The 22,565-nt window shown below is 42.8% G+C and overlaps 1 protein-coding gene across 1 annotated transcript in view; it reads right to left on the bottom strand.

Moving 5' to 3' along the window:
• The window catches only part of MYO3B (myosin IIIB), a 307,149-nt gene that overhangs the window by 62,376 nt on the left and 222,208 nt on the right, over positions 1-22,565 (bottom strand). The window contains 2 exon segments of the mRNA XM_054972682.1: positions 13,468-13,602; positions 14,575-14,648. Of these exon segments, the coding sequence (XP_054828657.1) occupies positions 13,468-13,602; positions 14,575-14,648 (209 nt within the window).

The following is a 22,565-nucleotide window of genomic DNA, read 5'->3' as shown; positions in this document are numbered from 1 at the left end:
TTCTCTGCGTACCATATGTAAGAAAAAAGGGCAGAGGTATGAGTAGGCATTCTATAACTACTCATTCGTGGGGAGCAGATGGCCATACAGCCCTCCCCCTGATAGTAGGAGACCAGCAGGGAGGCTGGTTAGGTGGATCTAATGCTGGCCTCAACCATATGCCTAGCGGAACATCTGTCTTGCAGGCCCACCGAAAGGATGCAAGATCTTGGCGGGCCTGAGTATCTTCCGACAGAGAGTTTCACCAGGTCAGGGCCAGGATGGAGAATGCCCTGGCTCTGGTTGAGGCCAGTCGAGCCTCCCTGGGGCCAGGGGCCACCAGTAGGTGTTTACCTGCAGATCTAAGTGCTCTCTGGGGTACATATGGGGAAAGGCAGTCCCTCAGGTATGCTGGTCCCAGCCCATTTAAGGCTTTATAGGTTAAAACCAGAACCTTGAATCTGATCTGGGGAGCCAGTGTAGCTGCTGTAAGGTTGGAGTCACATGTGTCCTGTATGGTGTGCCCATCAGGACACGTGCAGCAGCATTCTGGATCCGCTGCTATTTCCAAGTCAGACCCCGGGGAAGCCCTGCATAGAGCGAGTTACAGTTGTCCAGTCTGGAGGTGACCATTGCATGGACCACTGTTGTTAGGTCATGGGTTGAGAGATTGGGGGCAAGCTGCCTGGCCTGCTGAAGATGGAAAAAAGCAGACCAGGCAACTGCCATGATCTGGACCTCCATTGATAAAGAGGAGTCCCGCATCACGCCACGCCTCTTGACGGATTGAATAGGCACAAGTGATGCCCTATCAAAGTCCGGGAGCTGAATCCCCACATCCATTGCCCCACGGCCCAAGTACAGGACCTCCATCTTTGTGGTGTTCAGTTTCAGTCTGCTCTGCTTCATCCATCCAGACACGGCCTCCAAAGCTCTAATTAGGGCATCAGGAGCAGAGTCAGGCCGTCCATCCATCAGCAGATACAACTGGTGTCATCCACATACTGGTGCCAACCCAGTCCGAAACTCTGTACCAGCTAGGTGAGGGGGCGCATGTAAAGATTGAACAACAGAAGGGATGCCACACACCAATGGTTGGAGTGCCAATAGCCTCTCCCCAAGTGCCACCCTTTGTCCCTGATCATGGAGAAAGGCGACAAGCCACTGCAAGGCAATCCCTCAAATCCCCACATTGGTAAGGCAGTGGGTCAACAGTTCATAGCTGACCATGTCAAACACTGCTGAGAGATCTAACAACACCAGCAGCGCCAACTCGCCTCAATCCAGGTGTCTATGGAGATCATCTGTGAGGGTGACCAGCACTGTCTCAGTCCCGTGGCCCAGACGGAAGCCAGACTGGAATGGGTCCAGGACTGATGCATCTTCCAGGAAAACCTGCACCTGCTCCACCACTGCCCGCTGTCACCTTACCCAGAAACTGGAGGTTCAAAACTGGGCAGTAACTGGACAGGTCAGTGGGGTCCAAAGTTGTTATTTTCAGGAGGGGCTTCACAACGGCTTCCTTTAACACCCTGGGAAAAACTCCGGAGCTCAACGATAAGATAATAGCAGCCTCCAGTGCGATCCTCAGCCCGTTGATGCTGGCCTTAACCAGCAATGAAGGGCAGGGATTCAAGGAGCACGTAGTGGGCCTCACCAGCCAGAGCATCATGTCAACATCCTCCTGGGAGAACAGACTGAAATGATCCAAAGTCGGACCAGAAGACGGGCAAGGGGTCTCCAGTTCCCTTACTGTGTTAACCATGGCTGGCAGGTCACAGTGGAGGAACAAGATTTTATCTTCAAAAAAATGTCCCCAAAAGCCTCGCAGCTAATGGCTGAATTTCTAATTTGGCAGCCTCCCTGTGAGAGGGAGACCAAGGACTGACCTGAAACAATTTCTCTGGGCTGAGCTTGCAGATGCTATGGAGGTGGCATAGTAATCCTTCACCACCTTCACAGCCACTTCACAGGCCTTCATAAATGCTCTATAAGATGATCTTGCCTCTTCGTCCTGATTCTGCCGCCACATTTGCTCAAGCCGCCTCTGTTTCCACTTCATCCGTTGTAGCTCATCTGTGTCCCAGGGGGCTAGTCTGGCACAGGAACGGAGAGGGGGACGCGGAGCGATTTTGTCGATGGCTTCTGAGAGACGGTCATACTAGTCCTCTACCAGCTCATCCAATGAACCGCCAGGGGGCATCGGATCCTGCAGAGCATTCTGGAAACCAATTAATCTCCATGGACAAGCATAAATTAGCTTACTACCTATGCAGAAGCAGGCTGGTACTCCCACACGAGCCTTCAGGACAAAATGGTCCAACCATGGCACCACCACAATGACATCAAGGTCCACCTGAATCCCCATCCCAGAGATCAAATCCAGTGTGTGGCCTGCTTTGTGTATGGGGGCTGAAACAAACGGGGAGAGCTCCAGTGCTGCTATGGATGACACTGGGTCCACAGCCTGTGAGGAGGCGACATCATCGACATGGACACTGAAGTCACCCAAGACTAATAGCCTAGAGTGCGCCAAGGCACCTAGATCCTGGCTTACAGTTGCAGGCTCAGGTCCTCTCCTCCAATGACACATTTTGCCTTTTATCAGCTTTGGTGAATATGCCAGCTATGACCATTCCCTGAGAAGTGTCATCTGGCCACGGTGAGTCATGCTCTAAATATATCCAGGTTAGATTACTGTAATGTGTTCTATGTTGGGCTGCCTTCTGAGAACTGTTTGGAAACTTATGCTGGTCCAAAATGTGGCAACCAGGCTACAATATGGGGACTGTATCACCTCTGTGCTGAAATATCTGCACTGGCTGTCCATCTATTTCCAGGCCCAACTGATAATGCTGGGCCTGATATGCACATTCCAGGCATACCTGAATCTCTTGGGCTGGGTCCAGCAACATTCTGCCTAGCCAGATTGGAATTTCCCGTGATGCAGACCAAGCTGCATTAATCCAGCGGCCCTGCGACCTTTTATATCACAGGCCTGTATTAAAGGTAGATCAAATATGGCAAAGGCCAGGGCCAACCACTTACAACCCCCCCCTCCTTCGAAGGAGCCCAGGGCACTGGGTGAACTTCGAGGTGCACCCTGGCCGGAGCAAGACTCAAGAGCTCAGGTCAATATCAAGGAAAGAGGGAAACAGGAAGAGGATTAGGAGTGGAGCTTTAAGGTATTTATTTAAGGCAACATTTGGCTTGGGGCCAGGGTACTTGAAGGACTGCCTCTTGCCATAGTGCTTATTGATGGAATAGATTACTCAATAGGCCTTGGACTAGGTTTGCCGGATCCTCTTACCTTCCCGGTAGGAGGGGGGGGGGCAGCACTCACCTCTGTTGTCATCTTTGTGCACACATGTGCTCCTGGGACATTGCAATGACATCACTACCAGGAACTGACATCATCACACAGGGCCTGGGAGTGTGATGATGTCACTCCTCAAGAATTTTAGCCAAATTATAAACATATTTTATTCCAGGGTTTTATTGTATCATATACTTGTAGAGATATTTTAAATCTTATTAACTTGTATTTTGTTATGGACTGTCTAAGTTGTATTGAAATGAACTGTGCTATAAAGTTAGGCTGCTGTGGCCCACAGCTATAACAATATTTTGCTTGCTTGCTTGCTTACCAACATGCTGTTAGAGTGGTTCCTCAGTGGAACAAGCTTCCTCAGGAGGTGGTGGACTGTCCTACCTTGGAGGTATTTAAGAAAAGACTAGATGGTGATCTGACAGCTATGCTGATGAGCCAGTGCTTGGCTCTCGTGGCCCTTTCTTATATGCCCAGGGTAATGCCGATCACCACTTTGGGGTCAGGAAGGAATTTTCCTCCAGGCCAGATTGGCCAGGGATCTTGGAGGTTTTTTGCCTCCCTCTGAGCATACAGCAAGCATCACTGAGGGAGATGGGGTGGGGAGGAATAGCTGTGAATTTCCTGTGTTGTGCAGGGGCTGGAATAGATGACTCTTGGGATCCCTTCCAGCTCTATGTTTCTATGACACATATATGGAATCTTTCTATATTCATAAGTAAACAAAATAACATCATCCTGTGTTTTTTCCCAGGATAAAGGTGAGAATTTAGTTTCTTCAGCCTGTTTAGGCTCAGGAAGATTGTAGCACAAATGATCTCTAGCCATGAATCATGGAAGTAAAAAACACCTAGATGACCTAGAGGTCTTTCAAAATGAGTTTCTTAGAGTTATCTTGAACCTCAAGGGACTGCAGCTAACATTGGTCTCCCTTCTATCAATGGCACAGAGATATTTAATTTTTTGCTCATATATTAGAACTAGACCTTCATTGAATACATTTCCTTAAAAAATGTATGCTTGAAAGAGCTTTTTGTGAGAGGTAGACTCTGCATGTGGAAATCTGGTAGCTGTTTAGGCAGCATCTATGAATGGTGGTGGAAAGTACCATCAAGTCATAGCTGACTTATGGTGACCCCTGCTGGGGTTTTCAAGGCAAGAGACTACCAGAGGTGGTTTGCTATTGCCTGCCTCTGCAACCCTGGTCTTTGGAGGTGTCCCAATCTATGAATAGTCTAACAAATTTACAACCAGTAATATAAAATTAGAGATAAGTGATTCCATGGACCTGTATCAATATACAGACTGTTCAGAATTTATTCTTTTCTGTGTGATATCTGGTGAAGAATGATCATTCTAAACAAATGTACTTGCAAAGAGTTAAATTTTATCTAGCCTGAAAAAAATATTCCCAAGATTGAAGTCTCAGAACACATCTTTTGCTTACTTAGATGAAAATTACTCTTTAAAAAATCCAGCATGTCAATGTTTTTATATTTACAACTGAGGGAGATTTTACATCATATTTTATACTGAACAATATAATGCTCTCAGAACCAGGTTTTTGAAAGAAGTTTTTGACAGCTTCTATGGATCGAGGAGTACAGATATGATCTTATTTTTGTTTTGTGAACTGGATATATTGCCTATAGAACAGTTTTGCTGTCTGATGTCACCAGAGGGGAGGATGGGAGAGACGTGCACCCCCCCCCCCGCCCCAAAGATCTCACCTCCACTGATGTCTGATTACAGAACAAAATACTCAGGTTGCAGTTGTAAAAACAAATACCTATCGATAAATCTTATGTGAAAACCTGTACTCAGGAAAGATAAAGAATTAAAAGTTAATTGCTTTGCCAACAAACTCTGTACCTGTTTTAAATTAAAAGTAGAACAGCTGCTTATCTAAATTAATTTCAAAATTTACACACTCGTAAATACCCTCCCCACCCCACCCCCGCCGGGTTGTGTTTGGCAGGGGAGGGCGACACTGTGCTGCTCCTCTCCTAGTAACTAAAGACTTTCAAAGTCTGCAGACTCGATGCAGTTCATCTGACAGCTTTGGGGGCATTAAACTTATAATGCATAACCCTAAAAGACTGCTCAAAAGCAATCGTGCACCTTTTGTTGAGGGACGTTTTTTGGCATGCTTTGCAACAAACTGGAATGATGGAACAGGCTTTCTTTGGATCCCTCTCTCCCTCTCTCTCTCCTGAGTAAGATAACCTCATTTTTTTAAAAAAATGATCTACTTCTAGCCTGAGGATTATCTTTATGAACATCATTTAGATTGCTGTTTTAATGCCCTGGCTGGGTTTTATGGTTCTTTGTTCCTGATGTGTGTGCTTTAACAACTTAACCATGCAAGTTACAAGTTGTGATGCCAGAAGGCCAAATCTAAGTCTCTAAACTGCATATGCTAAATCCTAAGGCTGGGTCCATGGATTGGATCTTGTGAACTTCCAGTGGAAGGCGGTGTTGATCTTCCCCACTTTCTCCTCCCTGGACCCTCTTCTGACTCCCAGAAAATTCATTCTTGGGGTCAAAATGCCCACATGGACTTCAAACTCGTGTACATCCGAGAAACGTAGGGTTGTTGTGAGTGAGTGAATAGCCCACAATGGTAGAACACATATAAGTTCTTGCACTTGAGCATACTTGTGTAAAATGTTTTGTGTATTTCCAACCACAGAGACATGCAACTTGGGCAGCAGCAGTGGAGAAAGGGAAAGGAATGAGATCGATCTTTCAGCCTCTTGTGTGAGTAGAGCTCCATTCGTGAAAGAGGGAAAAAGGAAAAATTTCACCCCCAACATTACACAAGGCCCACCTGCATTTTTTTTTGGTGTTCCTTGTTATTTACTGGGGACAGTCACACCCCACCTTGCTACTAAAATAAATTAGCATGTAAATGAAAAAAAATTGTCGCATAACTTCTAACTTTAGCTGCAGAAGGCTAAAAATTGGAAATCTAATAAGCTACATGGTTTCAAGTACGATCCTAAGAAGAGTTACACTCTTCTAAGTCCATTGAAGTCAAAGGGTATAAAAACGTATAGCTCTGCATAGAATAGCACTGTTCACAGGAAGCATAGTTTTCCTTGAGAAATTGGGTCACTTCAAACCTGTATGTGAATTACTCGCCAAATACTATACTAACTGAGAAGAATTTGCGCGAAGGAGTCAACAAAAAACAACAAGAATTGTCATATATTTGGTCTAACACAAAGTTTCATTTAATATATTCCAGTATAATTACTGATTGCTGAGTTCCGGTGTTGTGGTTAGTGTTGGGCTAGCATCTGGGAGACCAAGATTCAAATCTTCTTCTGTCATGGAAACTAGCTGGATGATGTTGGGCCAGTCATACCCTCCCAACCTAACCTACCTTAGGGGATGGTTAATTTGAGGATAAAATGGAGGGGGAGATAATGCCGTTGTAAGCCACTTTAGGCTCCCGTTGAGAACAAAAATGGAGTATAAAAATATCTAAATCAATAAATTATCCTAATTTGCATACATGTGTAAACAGCACAAACCTACAGCATGAGATCCAGAAGTTTTTAAATTTCTTTGGCTTTGCTTCCTTCTTCAGAACATAGTATCTATTATGCATAATAGGAAGGGATTTTTTTTCATTTAATGTTTATTTAACATTCTCTGTTGTTGCTGCAGGATGGTGTACTTTGTATCTACGAAACATTGTGAATCCAATTGTATGTTTGACCTACCTTCCAAATTCATTTTAAAATAAATATAAACCCGGGACAGTAGTTTAAACTACATTGTTGCATTTGCTGGCTTTCAAGAAGTGTGAAGAAACTCCCGCACAAATTGAAGGCTGGGAAACAAACAGAAACCATCCCTTCTCTTATCTCTAATCATAAAGGAGCTGTGATTAAAGGAAGCTCAGGTCTAAGGTGATTCCTCAGACAAAGGGAGCACAGAAAAAGAAGCCATTCCTTAATTTTAGTATTTCTGGCTGAAATACACAAAGCTTAAGCCATGAGAGAGAAGCGAAGAGAAATTAATTGGGAGGGGGCAATATTTCGGCACCAGGCGGTAACCATTGCTTGCTCTTTTTGGAGTACTTCCAGCAGTGGCTGAGCACGGTAAGAAAAGCCGTCAGAGGGATTCACAGAGGATACTTAAGGAAAACTTTGAGCAATAATAACAGCACAGCAAGGTAGAGTATGATAAAAAGCTTAGCCATCAACAAAGAAGCGGGGAAGAAAAAGAACTACTTAGGCAAAGCTCTGTGTCAGGGATAGAAAATGAAAGAGACAGAAAAAAACAAATACTCTAAGAGACTGCGGTTAGAAACAAATGGCAAGACGCTTCCATTTTAATGTGGAAAGCTGAACTGTTTCTTTGCTAACGTATTGTGTACACTGTTACTGCATTTTGCTCCTTGAACGCTCTGACTAGAATTGTTTTTTGTATAAAAACAGTATATTTTAAATGTATAATAGAATAATAATAATAAATCAATTTTTGTTGTTCCTGATATATATATATATATTTTAAAACCTTTCAGCCTCTCCCCAGATTCAATTATCTGCCCTCTGGATATTTCCAAGACTGAATCCAATTTATTATAAAGTAGACAATGGGCTGGATCCTAAAGAACTGCCAACAGCTTGGGATTGCCCAATGTATTTTTGTCATCTTCTGCTCCTCACTGCAGCCCCTGGTGCCTGCCAAGAAGTAATCCCTAGATTCAGAGAATGGGGGGGGGTGAACCCCGAAGGGCGAAGTATCAGAAATTGCCCCCCACACCTTTTTTCTGAGTTATGGAAAAGCTTGTGCAGGAGTCTGGCAGCAATTTCGGCTGATTCCCCTCTCCTGGCTGTATCTCCCACCCACCTGTGCCAAATCTCAGCTTTTCCTGAAGGGTACTTAACATTCAAGAGTAATTTAGGGGCTGCAATGGCACATCAGCAAAAAGCCCTTCTGGGTCAACAATGCCCCACTGTGTTCACAGTTCTTTAGGATCCAGTCCTATAGAAATAAACCTACTTGCTATGCATATTACAATCCCTGGCCCTCCTACAGGGCCACAAAATCTTCACCACAAGGATGAAGACAGAAAGTCATTCTAACTGTGATAGAAGAGATGCACACTGTCTGCCCTAAAACTTATGGGATGGATCCAGCTGACTTTTTCATTCAATCTCATCCAGCTCCCCTCCGTATTACAGGCCCTGTTTCACACACCTTTTGTCTCTGCAGATCCCCTGATCGCCAGCATAGCCTTTTTGGTGTTCAGAGGGGACTCCCTCCTCCCTTTCTCACCAGCAGAAAAGCTGGTTGGATCCAACCCAGGATCCTGAAGGACAGCAGATGTATATGAAAAATTATTCTACCACACAAAGAATACATGTCTGTTTTCACTGGAAGAGCTGGAAAATCCCTGATCAGATCAACCATCTAAGAACCATCCATTCCACCAGTCCCCTCCCCACGTAACCCACGAGGATGCAGCAGTGCCATAAGCCAAGGGCAGAGAGATGATTACAGAGCAAATTACTCAGTGCTGATTCAGTCAAGCGAACCAAGGCAAAGGCTCCAGGAAACAGAACATCCCCGTCTGTCCAGAAAAATCTGACCTCAGGAGCCATTTCTACCAGACTCCATGGATATTTATGATCTCTCACAGCCAGATAGTAAACAAGGCCCACTTGCCAGGTTAATATCTGCATCCCCAAACCACCTACTACATTGTCATGTATCCAAAGACTTTAAGGTGCCTCCTTGGGCCTTCCCCATCCCCACCAGCCACGTGAGTAGCAGCAGGAGGCAGAGGCTGGGAGCAGGGGATCCTTCCATTTTTTTTGTGAAGGGGAGGCTCGACCTATCAAAGTTTTTGCCTCCCCTCCCACTGACAAGAGGGAGGGGGCAGTGGGGCTCCCCAAGCACCTCCCCGCTCCTCCCACCAACTGGGATGGAATTGGCTCATGTTGCTCTCTTCTGGAGCCGCTTTTCATGAGGTGAAGAAAGGACCTGCCTGAGGTTTGTTATACCTGTTTTCAGGTAACATCCATTCTGTCTTTTATCCCTGGTCAAAGGCTACCATCCTTTGCACTTACTTGATATTTTTTACATTTTACTTCATTTATACCCCACCTTTCTCCCCAATGGGACAAGAAGTGGCTTATTGTTCTTCTCTGTTTTATCCTTGCAACAACCCTCTGAGGTAGGTTCGGCCGAGAGTCCATGACAAGCTGAAAGTCATCCAGCAAACTTCCAAGGCAGACTGAGGAATCGAACCTGGTTCTCTTAGATCCTAATCAATCGCTATACCACACTCGCTGTATTTGGTACTAAGCTTCACGACTGAACTCAAGATGACTTTTGTTATAAACCTGCACAGAGCGATTCTGCATGGCCTCTATTTGCTATATTTATTTTAAGATTAAGGCATTGTATCTGCCACTTTATTTTGGCTCACACACTGTGCCAACTACAAACTACACACCAGGCACTAAGAGCAATTCAGATTCGCTGGGGTGTGAAAACATTTGAATTCCCAAACGAAGAGCTGTGCTTTCAAAAGGACTGGAACAGGCTATTACTCTTCAACAGGTTTATTTCTTTAAAACTTGCTCATTTCAGAGTGATTGATAATCACTGCCTCCCTTAAGTGCTTTAAATACATTACCAAGAGAGTCCTAGATCTATGGGGCTGCATCGTCTTCTCTTTTACCTACTTGTTTCCTTCATAGATCAAGTAAATGGAGTAGTTATTTCTTCATCAAAACAAATTTTTAATTAGGGCTCCTTTGACACAGGATTTGTTACAAAGCTTCTTTGACTCTGCTTACAATGGACTGCATTATTACCCCATTTAAAGAAGCTGAATTCCGACAGACTCCCTGTCAAGATGAGCAATATTTTATTCTGATAATAAATCTACCAACTCTATTGGACTTCTCAAAATGTAAGTTATTATTCAGTGTGTAAAAGAAACCCAGAAGTATAATAGATGCATCCCTTACTTGGGCTTGGAGGTAATAGTTTCATTTGGCAGATTTATGGCTTAATGTGAAATCCTTTTAAAGCATTCCATTGTAATGCACACATCCTTAACTGCCCTCCTATTCCATGAATCCAAGTCTCAAGCAGACTGAAAACAAGTAGAGAATGTAGCTGTCCACCAAGATTTTGCAGTGGAAACTACTAGCTATATGGGATATCAGTCTACAGTCCTCTCCATATTCACGAGCAGTAAGCCCTATTGAACAACGGGACTTTGCTTTTGAGTGAATATGTATAGGATGGTGCTACCAAGTTACTGAATGTGAATAATTGTCCACAATACCCTTCCTTCCTCTTCGTCATTAATATTCATTAAGAGAACAATAATTTGAAATGGGAATCTTTCTGCTACATACTTCTTTGTGTGCCATCAAATTGCAGCTAACTTATGGTGACCTCATAGGCAAGAGGCATTCCGAGGTGGTTTGCCATTGCCTGGCACTGCATAGCTACCCTGGCTTTCCTTGCTGGTCTCCCATCCAAATACCAGCCAGAGCTGGCCCTGCTTAGTTTCCAAGATCTGATGAGATCAGGCTACCTGGACCATCCAGGTCAGGGCAGCCACATACAGGGTGATGGAAAGTGCAGTCAAGTCATAGCTGACTTATGACAACCCCTGCTGGAGTTTTCAAGGCAAGAGACCAACACAGATGGTTTGCCATTTCCTAGCTCTGCATAGCAACCCTGGTCTTTGTTGGAGGTCTCCTGTCCAATTACTATGCAAGGCTGACCTTGCTTAACTTTTGAGATCTGACAAAATCAAGCTTGCCTAGGCTATCAAATCATACACACTCATGAAACGGTATGTTGGGGAACCAGGGCTCAATACAAGAATAATGCCTTTGTCAGACCTCTGTAAGTTGCACTGCTATATTCTGGTTGGCAATTTGATCAAGCAAACATCCAAGGCTGCTTCCAGATGGATGCTTTCCTCCACCTCTGCTTCCAAACCAGGGCACTGTTTTGGGGATTATCATACAACATTGTCCTCTAATCATCCACTTCCAGATTTTCTTCACCTTTGTCATTCTCTTTCTCAAACCTGGTTTACTATGATATTTTCTTAAAGAATCCAGACCGAACGCTTTAGCACACTATCTGTTTCCTTTATGCCACTGTCACCATTTCCCCCACCACATCACCAAATGACTTTTAAAAGCCCTTTGGTGGAGATGGCATAGGGAAAAATGCACAGAAAACTCATGCATGGACACTTCTTTGACAATGCAAGGTTGCAAACACCTCTGTAAACCACAGCAGCAGTGAACGAAGAATGGAGAATCCTTGGCTTTGTCTCTGGTTCTTTCACAGTCCATCTGGATTCAGCTACACATTCTGGCTTTGCCTTCACTATTGTTCCTTCTACATTATGCTTCTGATCTCTATGACTGATGATTCCCCACCCAAACCGGACACTGTCAAACCATCCACACCAAATTGGCCTAGACTGTGTTTTACCTGGCTTCCAAGATCTTATCCCTTAGCTACAAAAATGTACAGCTGTTGGTAATTGTTATTTTGATTGATTGATTGATCGATCGATCGATCGATCGATCGATTGTCCATCTTTCTTACTGAGACCCAAACTGAATTAAATAGTGCTAGTGAATACAATATAATCAACAGCTAGGACATTCACTGAGCAAAAGACTATAATGAACAACAGTTAGGACATTCAGAGAAACTGATACAATAAGGTACGGTAACAGAAAATTTGTAAACAAGCATAAAGCAGAACACAGAGATGAAACTTTTCTGAAACAAAGTGTAACTAATTTCTACTAATTTCTATTGTGTCTATTTACCCTATGGCATGGTTTATGAAATTGTCCTTGATACTGACTGTCCTAATCTCTCACTGCGTAATCTGCCTTGAGTCTCAATGAGAAAGGCGGACCATAAATGACATAAATAATTAATATTACATCTTTAGCTATGTAGAATCTACCCAGTAGGGTCATATCTGCATCAGCAGACAACAACAACAACAACAAACAACAACAACAACAACGCGCTTATATACTGTCCTTCTGGACAGATTAATGCCCACTCAGAATGGAGACCAAAGTCAGAGCTATTATCACAATACAGCTGCAGAGCTGGGACTGAGAGGAGTGGCTTACCCATAGCCACCTGCAGACCTCATGGAAGTAGTCCCAAATAGCATAGTGGATAGTCGCTGTCCATAATAAGGCATCTCTCTGAGCTATTTCAGACAGCAAATATTAAATCAATGAAGTTAGTCTCCTATGAAGCTCTCCCAAAATGGAGTACCTGGAGCCAGGGCTTTTTTTCAGCGGGAATGTGGTGGAATGGAGTTCTGGCACCTCTTGAAAATACTCGACAATAGTGCGTGAAAATAATATTATTTCAAAGAATCCTATGTGTTTCTTCCTCATTTCCCTATTGAGAGTTCCGCCACCTCTTTTCCCAGAAAAAAACCCTGCCTGGTGCAGGGATTCTGTGCATAAGATGCTGAATGGAGGACTCAAAAGCCAAGGGTTGTTGGAGGAAACTACAGCGGCATGATCCACCTGCACCAACAAAGACATGCTAAAATGTATAGCGGGATACAGTAGTAACATTAGGCAGAGGTTTTAGAATATCTTGTTAGACTTTTCTTCCTTTGGGCAAAAAGAGAAGATTGATAGAGTAACTGATGGCCCAATCCAGGACTGTCTACTCAGAAGAAAAACTACTCAGTTTCCAGTTCAACAGGACTTACTCACAGGTAAGAATGCATTGAACTCCAGCTTGAAACCCTGAACGTTTTGTACGTTGCCCACCTTTCAAGGGAATGTTATTCATGGAAGAAGAGATCTATCAGTGGCCATTAGTGATGATAGCTATGAGACCTCTATGTTTGCAGGCAGCATACCTCTGAGTACCAGTTGATAAGGAGCAACAACAAAAGAGGTCTCTTTGGCCTTTGTGATTATGCTTATGGGCCTTTCAGTGTAACCTGGTCAGCTTGTGTGGAAACAGATGGATCACAGCTTTGTTCTAGCAGGGCTCTTCATATGTTCTCTTAAGACACTGCAAAGAGGTAGGATTTTTCTGAAAAACAATACATTCTGGATCTTTAAGGCCACAGTTTTTTTTTGTGCATTAGCATGTTTTACCTTGAGTTTTATGCAGTCTCAGTGAACAAGAGAACTGGGGATCTTCCACTGCATGGGCTTGGCTGATGGGTTGCAAAGCTGAATCCTGTGAAACAACCAGAGATGATGAAATATCACCTGCATCCTTTTAAAAAACTACAACAATTCCGGGATGTTGTTTTAGAAATATAAGCCAATCTTTGTATCAGCCTGAATGCAATACAAACATATAAGTATGATTCTGGAAACATTAAAAATTGAAACTTTTGTACAGCTCCATGCACACGTCTGATGTTAGTGGAGAACAATTTGGGATTTGAGCCAGTAAATCAACTTCTATGGAGTCCTGCAGGACTCCTGTGTGCAAGGCACTGTACCACCACTGGACAGCCTTGAGTCTTAAGTGTCACTTGAGTTTTTGCACTTGTATCCCAAACATTTGTTTAGTTTCCCAGTGCCACCTGCTCCTTTCACACCCCCAGTTCACACAGAGGCAAATAATAATGGCACACGCAGTATGCTGATTTCCTCTCAAAGTTAATTTGTATCTTTAAAAGAAGAAGGAGGAAAAAAAAGCTATAGGAAGGTATTAATCTGCTTAACATTTCTAAGTACATCAACCAAGGGATTTTGTTTTTTTAATCTTACATATGCTCAGCAGAGTTACTGGCAAAAACTGTGCGTTTTCTTCATTTCATCCTTTCAACATCAAATGGTAAGCAGCAAAAATTGGATCAGACTTCAAAGACTGTGCTGTGCTCCCAGTCACAGAGCGACTCCTCCATTTCACATATTGAATTCGAGCAGGATATCAAAGTGCTACCAAAGAACCTCAGGTCCTTACTCAAAAAGAGGCTCTAACATCTGTAGAAAGTGAAGTGCACAGACAAATCACCTCAGGGAGCAGTGAGCATTTATTCTCAGCAGCAGACTTCCAGCCTTTTGATTCTCTTATTCACTGTACCTCCCTGCCTTTCGACAGAACTAAAGTTCTTAGCAAGCAGGCTTTTGTCTCAAAGACTTCAAAACACCGCTAACGGTTTCATGTTCTGATGGTTACGCCAAGCAACCGTGAACACACTTCAGAACTGTAGATACAGGGATTTGATGTCATTTTAGAATCTGAACTTCACAGTACCTTGCTCGGGTGTTTGTTGAGAAAATCCGGCTCTGCAGGAGAAGACGGGCTGCAACTTTTCTTCCTAAAACGTAACATATTTATTATTGTTGTTATTTAGTAGTAAGGAGCAGCATCTCTTGATAGGCAAATGTTCCACTCTAGTGCCCAACCCACAAATCACACTCTGTGCCCAACCCACAAATCACACTTCTTGTGACAAAATTCTTCATTACATAAGAGAATTACAAGGGGAAAATATATAATTGTAGGCTTTTGAATGGGTAGCTTGCAAGATGTCTCCATTTACTATTTTACCATTTTAAAAAGAATGTTATCTGCGAAGCAATTGGGCATAGAATGCACTGCTTTAAAATGACAAAATCAAAATAAAATGTGTCCTCATTTAAAAGCAACGGCCAGGATGGAAAGCAGAGATATGCATGTACAGAACCATACAGAACCAGGGCTTAATTTGCTGCTTTTCTTTCTACTATATGAAGAAGCAAGTCAGCTTTTAAGCAGAGAATCACATTACACATTACAGTTCCTGGATCTGCTGTGGGTCTTGTTGAGCCAGCTGTGTGTTGGGAGTTCCATACTGAAACTTAATTTTCAGGTGTGTGGGTCTCTGATGTGAATCAGGACTATGGTGCGTGTGGGAAGAGGGGGATTAAACTTCTTCCTCATGCCATTTTCCTGACCTGAAATGACCACAGGGAGCTGCTATTTGCCCCACTGGAGAAACTTATGTGACACTGTAGTGATAGGTTACTGTAAATGTACCTGACAGTGAAAATAATAATGTTCCCATTGACTTCAGTGGTAACATGGAGGTATGTGAAGATGTACAGGCATATCTACATATGGCCATACACAATGAAGGAAGGTAGTTACTAGTTCCAGTTTGGGAAATTCCTGGAAATTTGGGGGATAGAGCATGAGTAGGGCAGGGCAGGAACCTCAGCAGGGTATAATATCATAGACTCCACCCTCCAAAGCAACCATTTTCTCCCAGGGAACTGATCTCTGTCATCTGGAGATCAACTGTAATTCTAGGAGATCTCCAGGCTCCTCCTGGAAGTTATCAAACAAGAAAAAATTCCCGTGTACTGTAATGCCTCCACAATCAACAATAAAGCATGTAATATTGTCTCCAGAATTATTTATTCACCAATATATAAGGGGTATATTAAACAACTTATATTTCAAATTATTTCTCTTAGCACATTCAAGAACTGTACCACATATTGCACTCCCCCTCAACCTCAATCATATAGGCATTTCAGACGTCCTGTAATTAATCTATTAAAGTGTCACGTGCTCCAAGTGCTATAATTATTACAATTAAAGTGCATTTACTGGTCAGGCATCCTATGACACTACTTTTCCTATACAGGGTTTAAATTGCCTTGTTCCCAATTATAATATACAGTCACAATATAGGTGCAGTCCAAGAATAATTCCAGACACTGTGGGTATCACAGCTCGTGGGTAGACCTATGTCCTTCCAATATGCGTTGTAAACTCTGTGACTGAGTTCTCTAACGGACGGTCCAGATCCTTGTAAGGTCCGTTTCCAAGGTTCTTTTTCAAAGAGCACAGTAGCTGGAAAAACATACATAGTCATAAAGAGTCCCTGAGTATCTAATGTTTATACTAATACATTCATGGTACAATATACTCACTCAGAGATTCTTGCAATTAACCTTCCATATCCCCTTCTAGTATTCCAATTACTTCCATCTGTATCTTGTTAGCTAGTAACCGTTTTATCCTCTGAATGTAATCCACGCCCCCATCGTATAGTTATTCTATCTTAAAGTGATATTATTCCCATAAGTAGTTATAAGAAACACGTATAGTCATTGGCTATATTCAAGCCATTAGGTATGAGAGTATTGAGTTTATATATCCAAAAGGTTTCTTTTTGGTGTAGTTCCCTAGTAGCAGTCATATATTCTCTCTTTCGAGTCTTGAACAGCACAGTAAATAACATCTCCATGTCACTATGTTTTCTCTCCAAATAATGTTGGACCATGGGTGCCTCTAATACGTTATTCTTTATTCTGGACTGATGTTCACCAAGCCTTGTTCTAATGGAGCGTGTGGTACTTCCTACATATAATAGACCACACGGGCATTTCAAAACATACACTACCCCCTCAGCAGGGTATAATATCATAGACTCCACCCTCCAAAGCAACCATTTTCTCCCAGGGAACTGATCTCTGTCATCTGGAGATCAACTGTAATTCTAGGAGATCTCCAGGCTCCTCCTGGAAGTTGGCAACCTTAAAGGAAGGGGAGGACATTATCAGAACCAGCAAAAGGCTCTGGATATATATGACCTCAGTTCAAATGGGAGAAGTCAAGGGGGAAGAAGAGTACGAGGCATGGTTTTGCCTATCAAACCCACTGCCTCCATCCTACTAATCAGGGAGTGAGATATCGGTAAAGATTTCCAAGGCTAATATGGTAGTTAAGTAAAACTGCTTATAGGTAGGTAAAACTGCTTGTAAGGCTATGGAAATCTACCAATGGAAGGACTTGGGGGGCACTTCCTGTAAGGTAGAGACAGAAGTCTTCAACCAACTTCCTGATTCCAGGAATATCAGAAATGAAACTATGTAGAGGTGACAAGGTAAAAGCTCCATTCTCTTCTGCATAGCCCAATCCAGGGCTTATGCACACTTGTAATGCCCTTAAATAGCTACTGGGAGGTCTGTGATATTCCTCTTATTGAGTAGGACCCTCCCCCTATTCTCTCCACTGTGTAGAAAATGCATATGATATCTATTGCAAGCTGCTTTGAGTATCAGAAAACAGCAAGGTAGAAATATTTCTAATAAATAAATATACTTGTCAAGGGGAATTTTTAGAAATCTATTATTTCTGCACGTATGTCAGGATTAAGCCCTGGCATGGAAAACAGATGTCAGGGCTTAACCCCCAGCAGGAATCAAACAAAAGTTGAAGCAGAACAAGGGTTTCTGCCCTAAAAAGCCTGGTTTAATTAAAGATAATGGGGTTTTCCGCACGGGTTTTTTTCATTGCTTTTGGCTCCATACTGCTTCGATTTATCCCCGAGTTCCTCAGGCATTTTTTTGGCTTTAGTTTTCACACCCTTATCGTTTCCCCCTGCTTTTTTTACAATTCTTTTGAAACTGCTTTTACTCCAATCTTTTTCGGGAAGCCCATTTTGTGTCAATTTTTTCTTTGTGCATGTTTCTTCTGGTTTTGTTTATTCCGCCCATTCCCACCCATCTCCAACCTACTTTTTTGATGACTCGATGTTCATCATCATTGAACCACTCCTTCCCCTGCCTTCCTCCCTCTCCCGCTTCCTGGTTTTGTTTTGATCTCTTTTTCATATTGCTTCATCAACCTACCGTCGTAATAATAGGTGAAGCAGGTTCTCTGAATTCTCAGCTTTCATTTGAAAAAAGTATGTCTCTAGCCCATTCCACTGTAAAGATATGCCTTTGTCCTTAGATCTTTGCAGGGGAAGAGACTTACTTTTTAAAAAAATGAAATCTGGAAATTCAGAGAACCTACTGCACCTTTTATTACAATGGTAGGTAAATCTACTGATATGAAATTGATGGGTTTTTTAAACTGCAAAAGCCCTAGGGGTCCAGGTGATGGGATGGGGGGGTGACCACTTTGGGCACTAGAAAAAATGGTACAGTTTGAAAAGCAAATAGCCGCTGCTGCTCTGGACTATGTTCCAATAGAAGTCGATTTGCCTGCTGTTGGTTGCCTCAGCTTTCTGGCTCTGGGTCTGACTGGGCAAGGCTCTCCGGTTTGGATGGGGAAGACTTAGGTATGGGGGGAAGAGCTGCTTCTCTTTTAGACTTGCCCATGCAAAGACTTCCCCATGTGTTCATTTTCAGTCTTTTTAAAAAATTCAGCCCTTATATCGATCTATCGATATAAACATGTGCAAAAGGGTGGGAGGCTGTGATGTCACTGATGATGCCATCAATGGCAACAGCACCCTTGCTTGAAAATTCTGATTATTTAAGGCACATACAGAATAAAATAAACCAACTCCATAACTGTAAAAATTTAAAGGGGGCAGATGTGTGGAAGATCCATGTCTCAACTGACTTCAATGCTTGGGAATTGACTGCTAAGCAAATCAGGAATAAGTTAAGTGTGAGGAAAAGCCCAATGGCCAGAAGAGTCAGAAATCATAAAGATTAAAGAGATGATTGGTTTCACTGAAGCTCCTATTTACCAGTGGTCTGCCTTATGTGATTTCTGGATTACAACTACAAAATTTATTCTTAGTCTGTCTGACTTTCGTTCTTGGTGTATTTAATTAAGTCAAGATACAATCTTGCTGTTGCTGAAGCTAATGGGAGCATTCATAGTCATTGCTTTGTTAAGAAAAGAACAGTGCAGGATGGATTCTTGAAGTGAATGGAGCCACTTGAGTGTCCTCAAAGTGAGCTCACACAACAGTCTGTGAAGGTCCTGAGAACTAGGAAAGATGGGGAGAGTAGTTCATGCCAATAAAAAATAACTAATCAGTCCACTCTCATATTAAGTTGTCTCCCTTTCAGTTCCAACCTCACAAAGAAGCACACAGCAGAAGGGAACTTTTAGCTCCTTTCCAGGATGAGCTCTCTCTAACAGGGGCCTATTTGTTTGAAAGTTATATGCAATTAATTAAGCACCACGTACTGATGTTTCTCAGCAACAGTGGCATACAACTGCTTGGCCCAAATAGGGATGGTATTTGCCAGCTAACAGTGGGAAAACCCTGGCTGGTGCTTCCCTATGCTCACCAGAGCAGCAGGGAGGAAATGGGGATGGGGTCCAAATAATTTGACGCAGCTTCTGGGTGGAGACCCAGAAGTGATGCTGATGCATCTAGGGACACTCTAGGAATCACTCCAATCTATATGGTCTTTACTATAGAGATCAGGGAAATTCCTAGGGTGTCAAGCGATGCAGCTACACCAGTTCCATGTCTCCAACTACAAGTGACATTGCTGCATTAAGCGATGCTTTTTTCATCAGTCTCTACTCTCTGCCCAACCTTCTATCTGTTGCCAGCAAAGGGCAAGCAACCCTAGCCCAAAGAAGACGACCATTTAATATCCTATCTGCTGAGAATTATAAAGGAACTGTGTGTCTTTGCATGAGTTGTGTGTTGTGGGGCATAAACATTTGGGAATCCTGTCAGTGTCCCTCCTTCATGAGACAACAAGCTCTTGGGGCCCTAAAAAAGACTAATTTCCCCATCTCCCGCTATTTGTCTTCTCCCCCTTTAACTCTCAACATTCTGAGCTGTGAGCATGCTTGGTCTTTATCACAAACTAAGATTTTTCTAGAGAGACTTCTGAGTATATAGAAACCCTGACCTTCTTTGCCAGTTGTAATGTTTTGCATCTAAATAGTCTGGATTTTATTCAGCTTGCTAATGTGGAGTTTTTAATATATGTTACTCTGGGTTTAAATGCAGGCTTCTGAGGAAAGAAGGGGGGGGCTGGATGGGTGAATGAGCACAATCTGATTGGACAGTAGCTATACCTTAGGGGGCAGAGTGAACTGCAGTTTTTAGTCAGTGCGCTGAGAGGAAGTGTTCATTCGAGTTGAGTCAGGCAAACTGCTGGGAGTCTGAGAGAGTCTGTGTCTGTGTTTCTAAAAGAGAGTTAACAACCCAGGAGATTTTGGTTAATCCAGTATATCTCAGAGAAAGGATTCTGGCTAAATCAGGCAAACTGTTTGGAAGTCAGAGTGCCTAATTCTGTCCAAGTCAGCCAAACAGTGTGCGCGCGCATGGGGCAGTCTGTGCATATTTGAGAGAGAAATTATTCTATCTAGATCAGGCAAGCTGTGAGAAAAGGCCTGAGTGAATCTATGTCTGTGTGGATGAGATGAGAGATTATTCTGTTAGTGAAGACCTGTGAGGAAAATTACTTTGTGCTTGAGCCTGTGAACAGACCTTTAAGAAGATATAATTATTTTTGAAACCACCAAGCTTAAGAATTGTTCTGAAACAAATACACTTATCAAAGCTGCGTAACTATCACAATTATGCTATTATAAATATTTTTTTCTTTTAAGTAAGAAAGATCCCGTTTTTCCTCACAGCTACTCTCATGTGCTGACCATTTGTCAAACGACCATCTATAACAAGCCTTACTATATTACCAGTTAAACTGAGGCGGTCTAAGACAAAATACTGTGCTGGCAGCAAAAACCTTTTGAGGGAGGCAGCAATATATAGGTCACACATACACAAAAGGGAAGGTTTTCTCGAGGTAAAAACTTGGATAAGGTAGAAAAACATCTGAAGTTCTAGGACAGTGAAAATAAAAGAGTGTTGGCTGTGAGTGACCAGATCTCTCATGAGATACAAGTTTAATGTAAAGTAAGGAGAAGCTGGATTAAAGGTCCAATATCCAAGGTTTAAAAGTAAAATATTTCACCAGTAGTCCTCGGTTTCTGTCTTCATGAGAGACACTGGACTGGACCATATAATTTGCTCTTGGAGAACAAGCTGGCAAGAAATCATGAGGAATAATGGGGAAGGGGAGTTATAAATAACTGGCAAATTCCACCCCATCTCCCCACCTCACCCCAATCTTCCTTTCTGGGATAATATAAGCACTCAGATGTTTGAACAGGCACATTTCCCCATCTCCCCTTTTTTTTTCACCCTTTAACTGAGAGCCAAGCTACAAGTGATGCCTGACACAGGTTGGACACTTGTCAGCTTCCCTCAAGTTTTGATGGGAAATGTAGGTATCCTGGTCTTGCAGCTGTAATGGAGAGCCAAGCTGTAAAACCAGGACGCCTACATTTCCCATCAAAACTTGAGGGAAGCTGACAAGTGTCCACCCTGTGTCAGGCGTCACTTGTAGCTTGGCTCTGAGACTCACCTACTCTCAGCATTCTGAGGGTAATGAACATGCTCATTCTTTATCAGGTTGTAATTTGGGCTTTTTTGTTTTGATGCATTTAAAAAGACTTACACTAAAATCCTAAACTTAGACTGGACTAACTCTGCTTAGGATTTAAGTGGTCAAGTCCACATTCACCCATTACCCGCATGTTTATCGGATATCTTCCGTTTGCCTCCAATCCGCGATTTTTTCCTCTTCGTTCACATTCCTGCTTCCAATCCGTCTTTCTCATGCGTCCCTCCGGTCACACGGCCGCTCGAAAACCGCTTTTTTGGGCGGGACCTTTTTCCCCACCCATTTTTTTTAAGCGCACTTTTCCGTTATTTCGATCTTGCCTTATAAAGAAACATCATTGACGATAATGATGCCTCTCTTTCCCCCACTGACAGCACTGATGGCTCTCTCCCGTTTCTTTTTTGGAAATTTGGAAGCATGTGGGAAGCTTTCGTGGGCATTTCCTATGCAGGACAGTTCAGTGCCTGAATTTTACTGAAGTTTCACTTCCTTGGAGTATCATTATTTCGATATTTTGTAATTTCGATATTACAGTAATATAAAATAAAAAAATAAAAAACAGTTAAAAAGGAAGTTTCGCAAGTCCGTTCTGAGGATGGATTCACCCCAAAATGATTTTTCAAACTACCAGATTTGATTCAGAAACAGCATAATCAATAAATCCAATGCTATGAAGTCAAAAACAGTCTTTTGCAGACTACGGAGCACTTGCAAGTTGAATCAGCCAACAGGAGCTCTCGGAACGGCCGGAGAGACAGGAAGGGGGGTGGTTTTAAAAAAAACCACGTAATTTGCGCATTGGCCCGTTCACGGCCACCGTGAAACTCCCGTTGAAAACCTGTGACCACATATTCAGGAGAAATGTGAATGAAATGCGTCTGTTTAATGAGGTAATGTGACCGGCACTCGGGATTGCGTGGGGAATGTGGGGAACATGCGACTTAGAATGAGTAATGTGGATTTGACCAATGTTATTCTCCTCAATACTTGGGGAGTCCCCAAAGTATTCATAAACAACTAACGTCTATCTGTGGACTGATTTTGTTGTTTTTGTGCCTAGTACA

The sequence above is a fragment of the Eublepharis macularius genome, chromosome 2 (genome assembly GCF_028583425.1).
Source record: "Eublepharis macularius isolate TG4126 chromosome 2, MPM_Emac_v1.0, whole genome shotgun sequence".
NCBI lineage: Eukaryota > Metazoa > Chordata > Lepidosauria > Squamata > Eublepharidae > Eublepharis > Eublepharis macularius.
The sequence above is the reverse complement of the archived record's forward strand: the minus strand, read 5'-3'. Positions and strand labels throughout refer to the sequence as shown.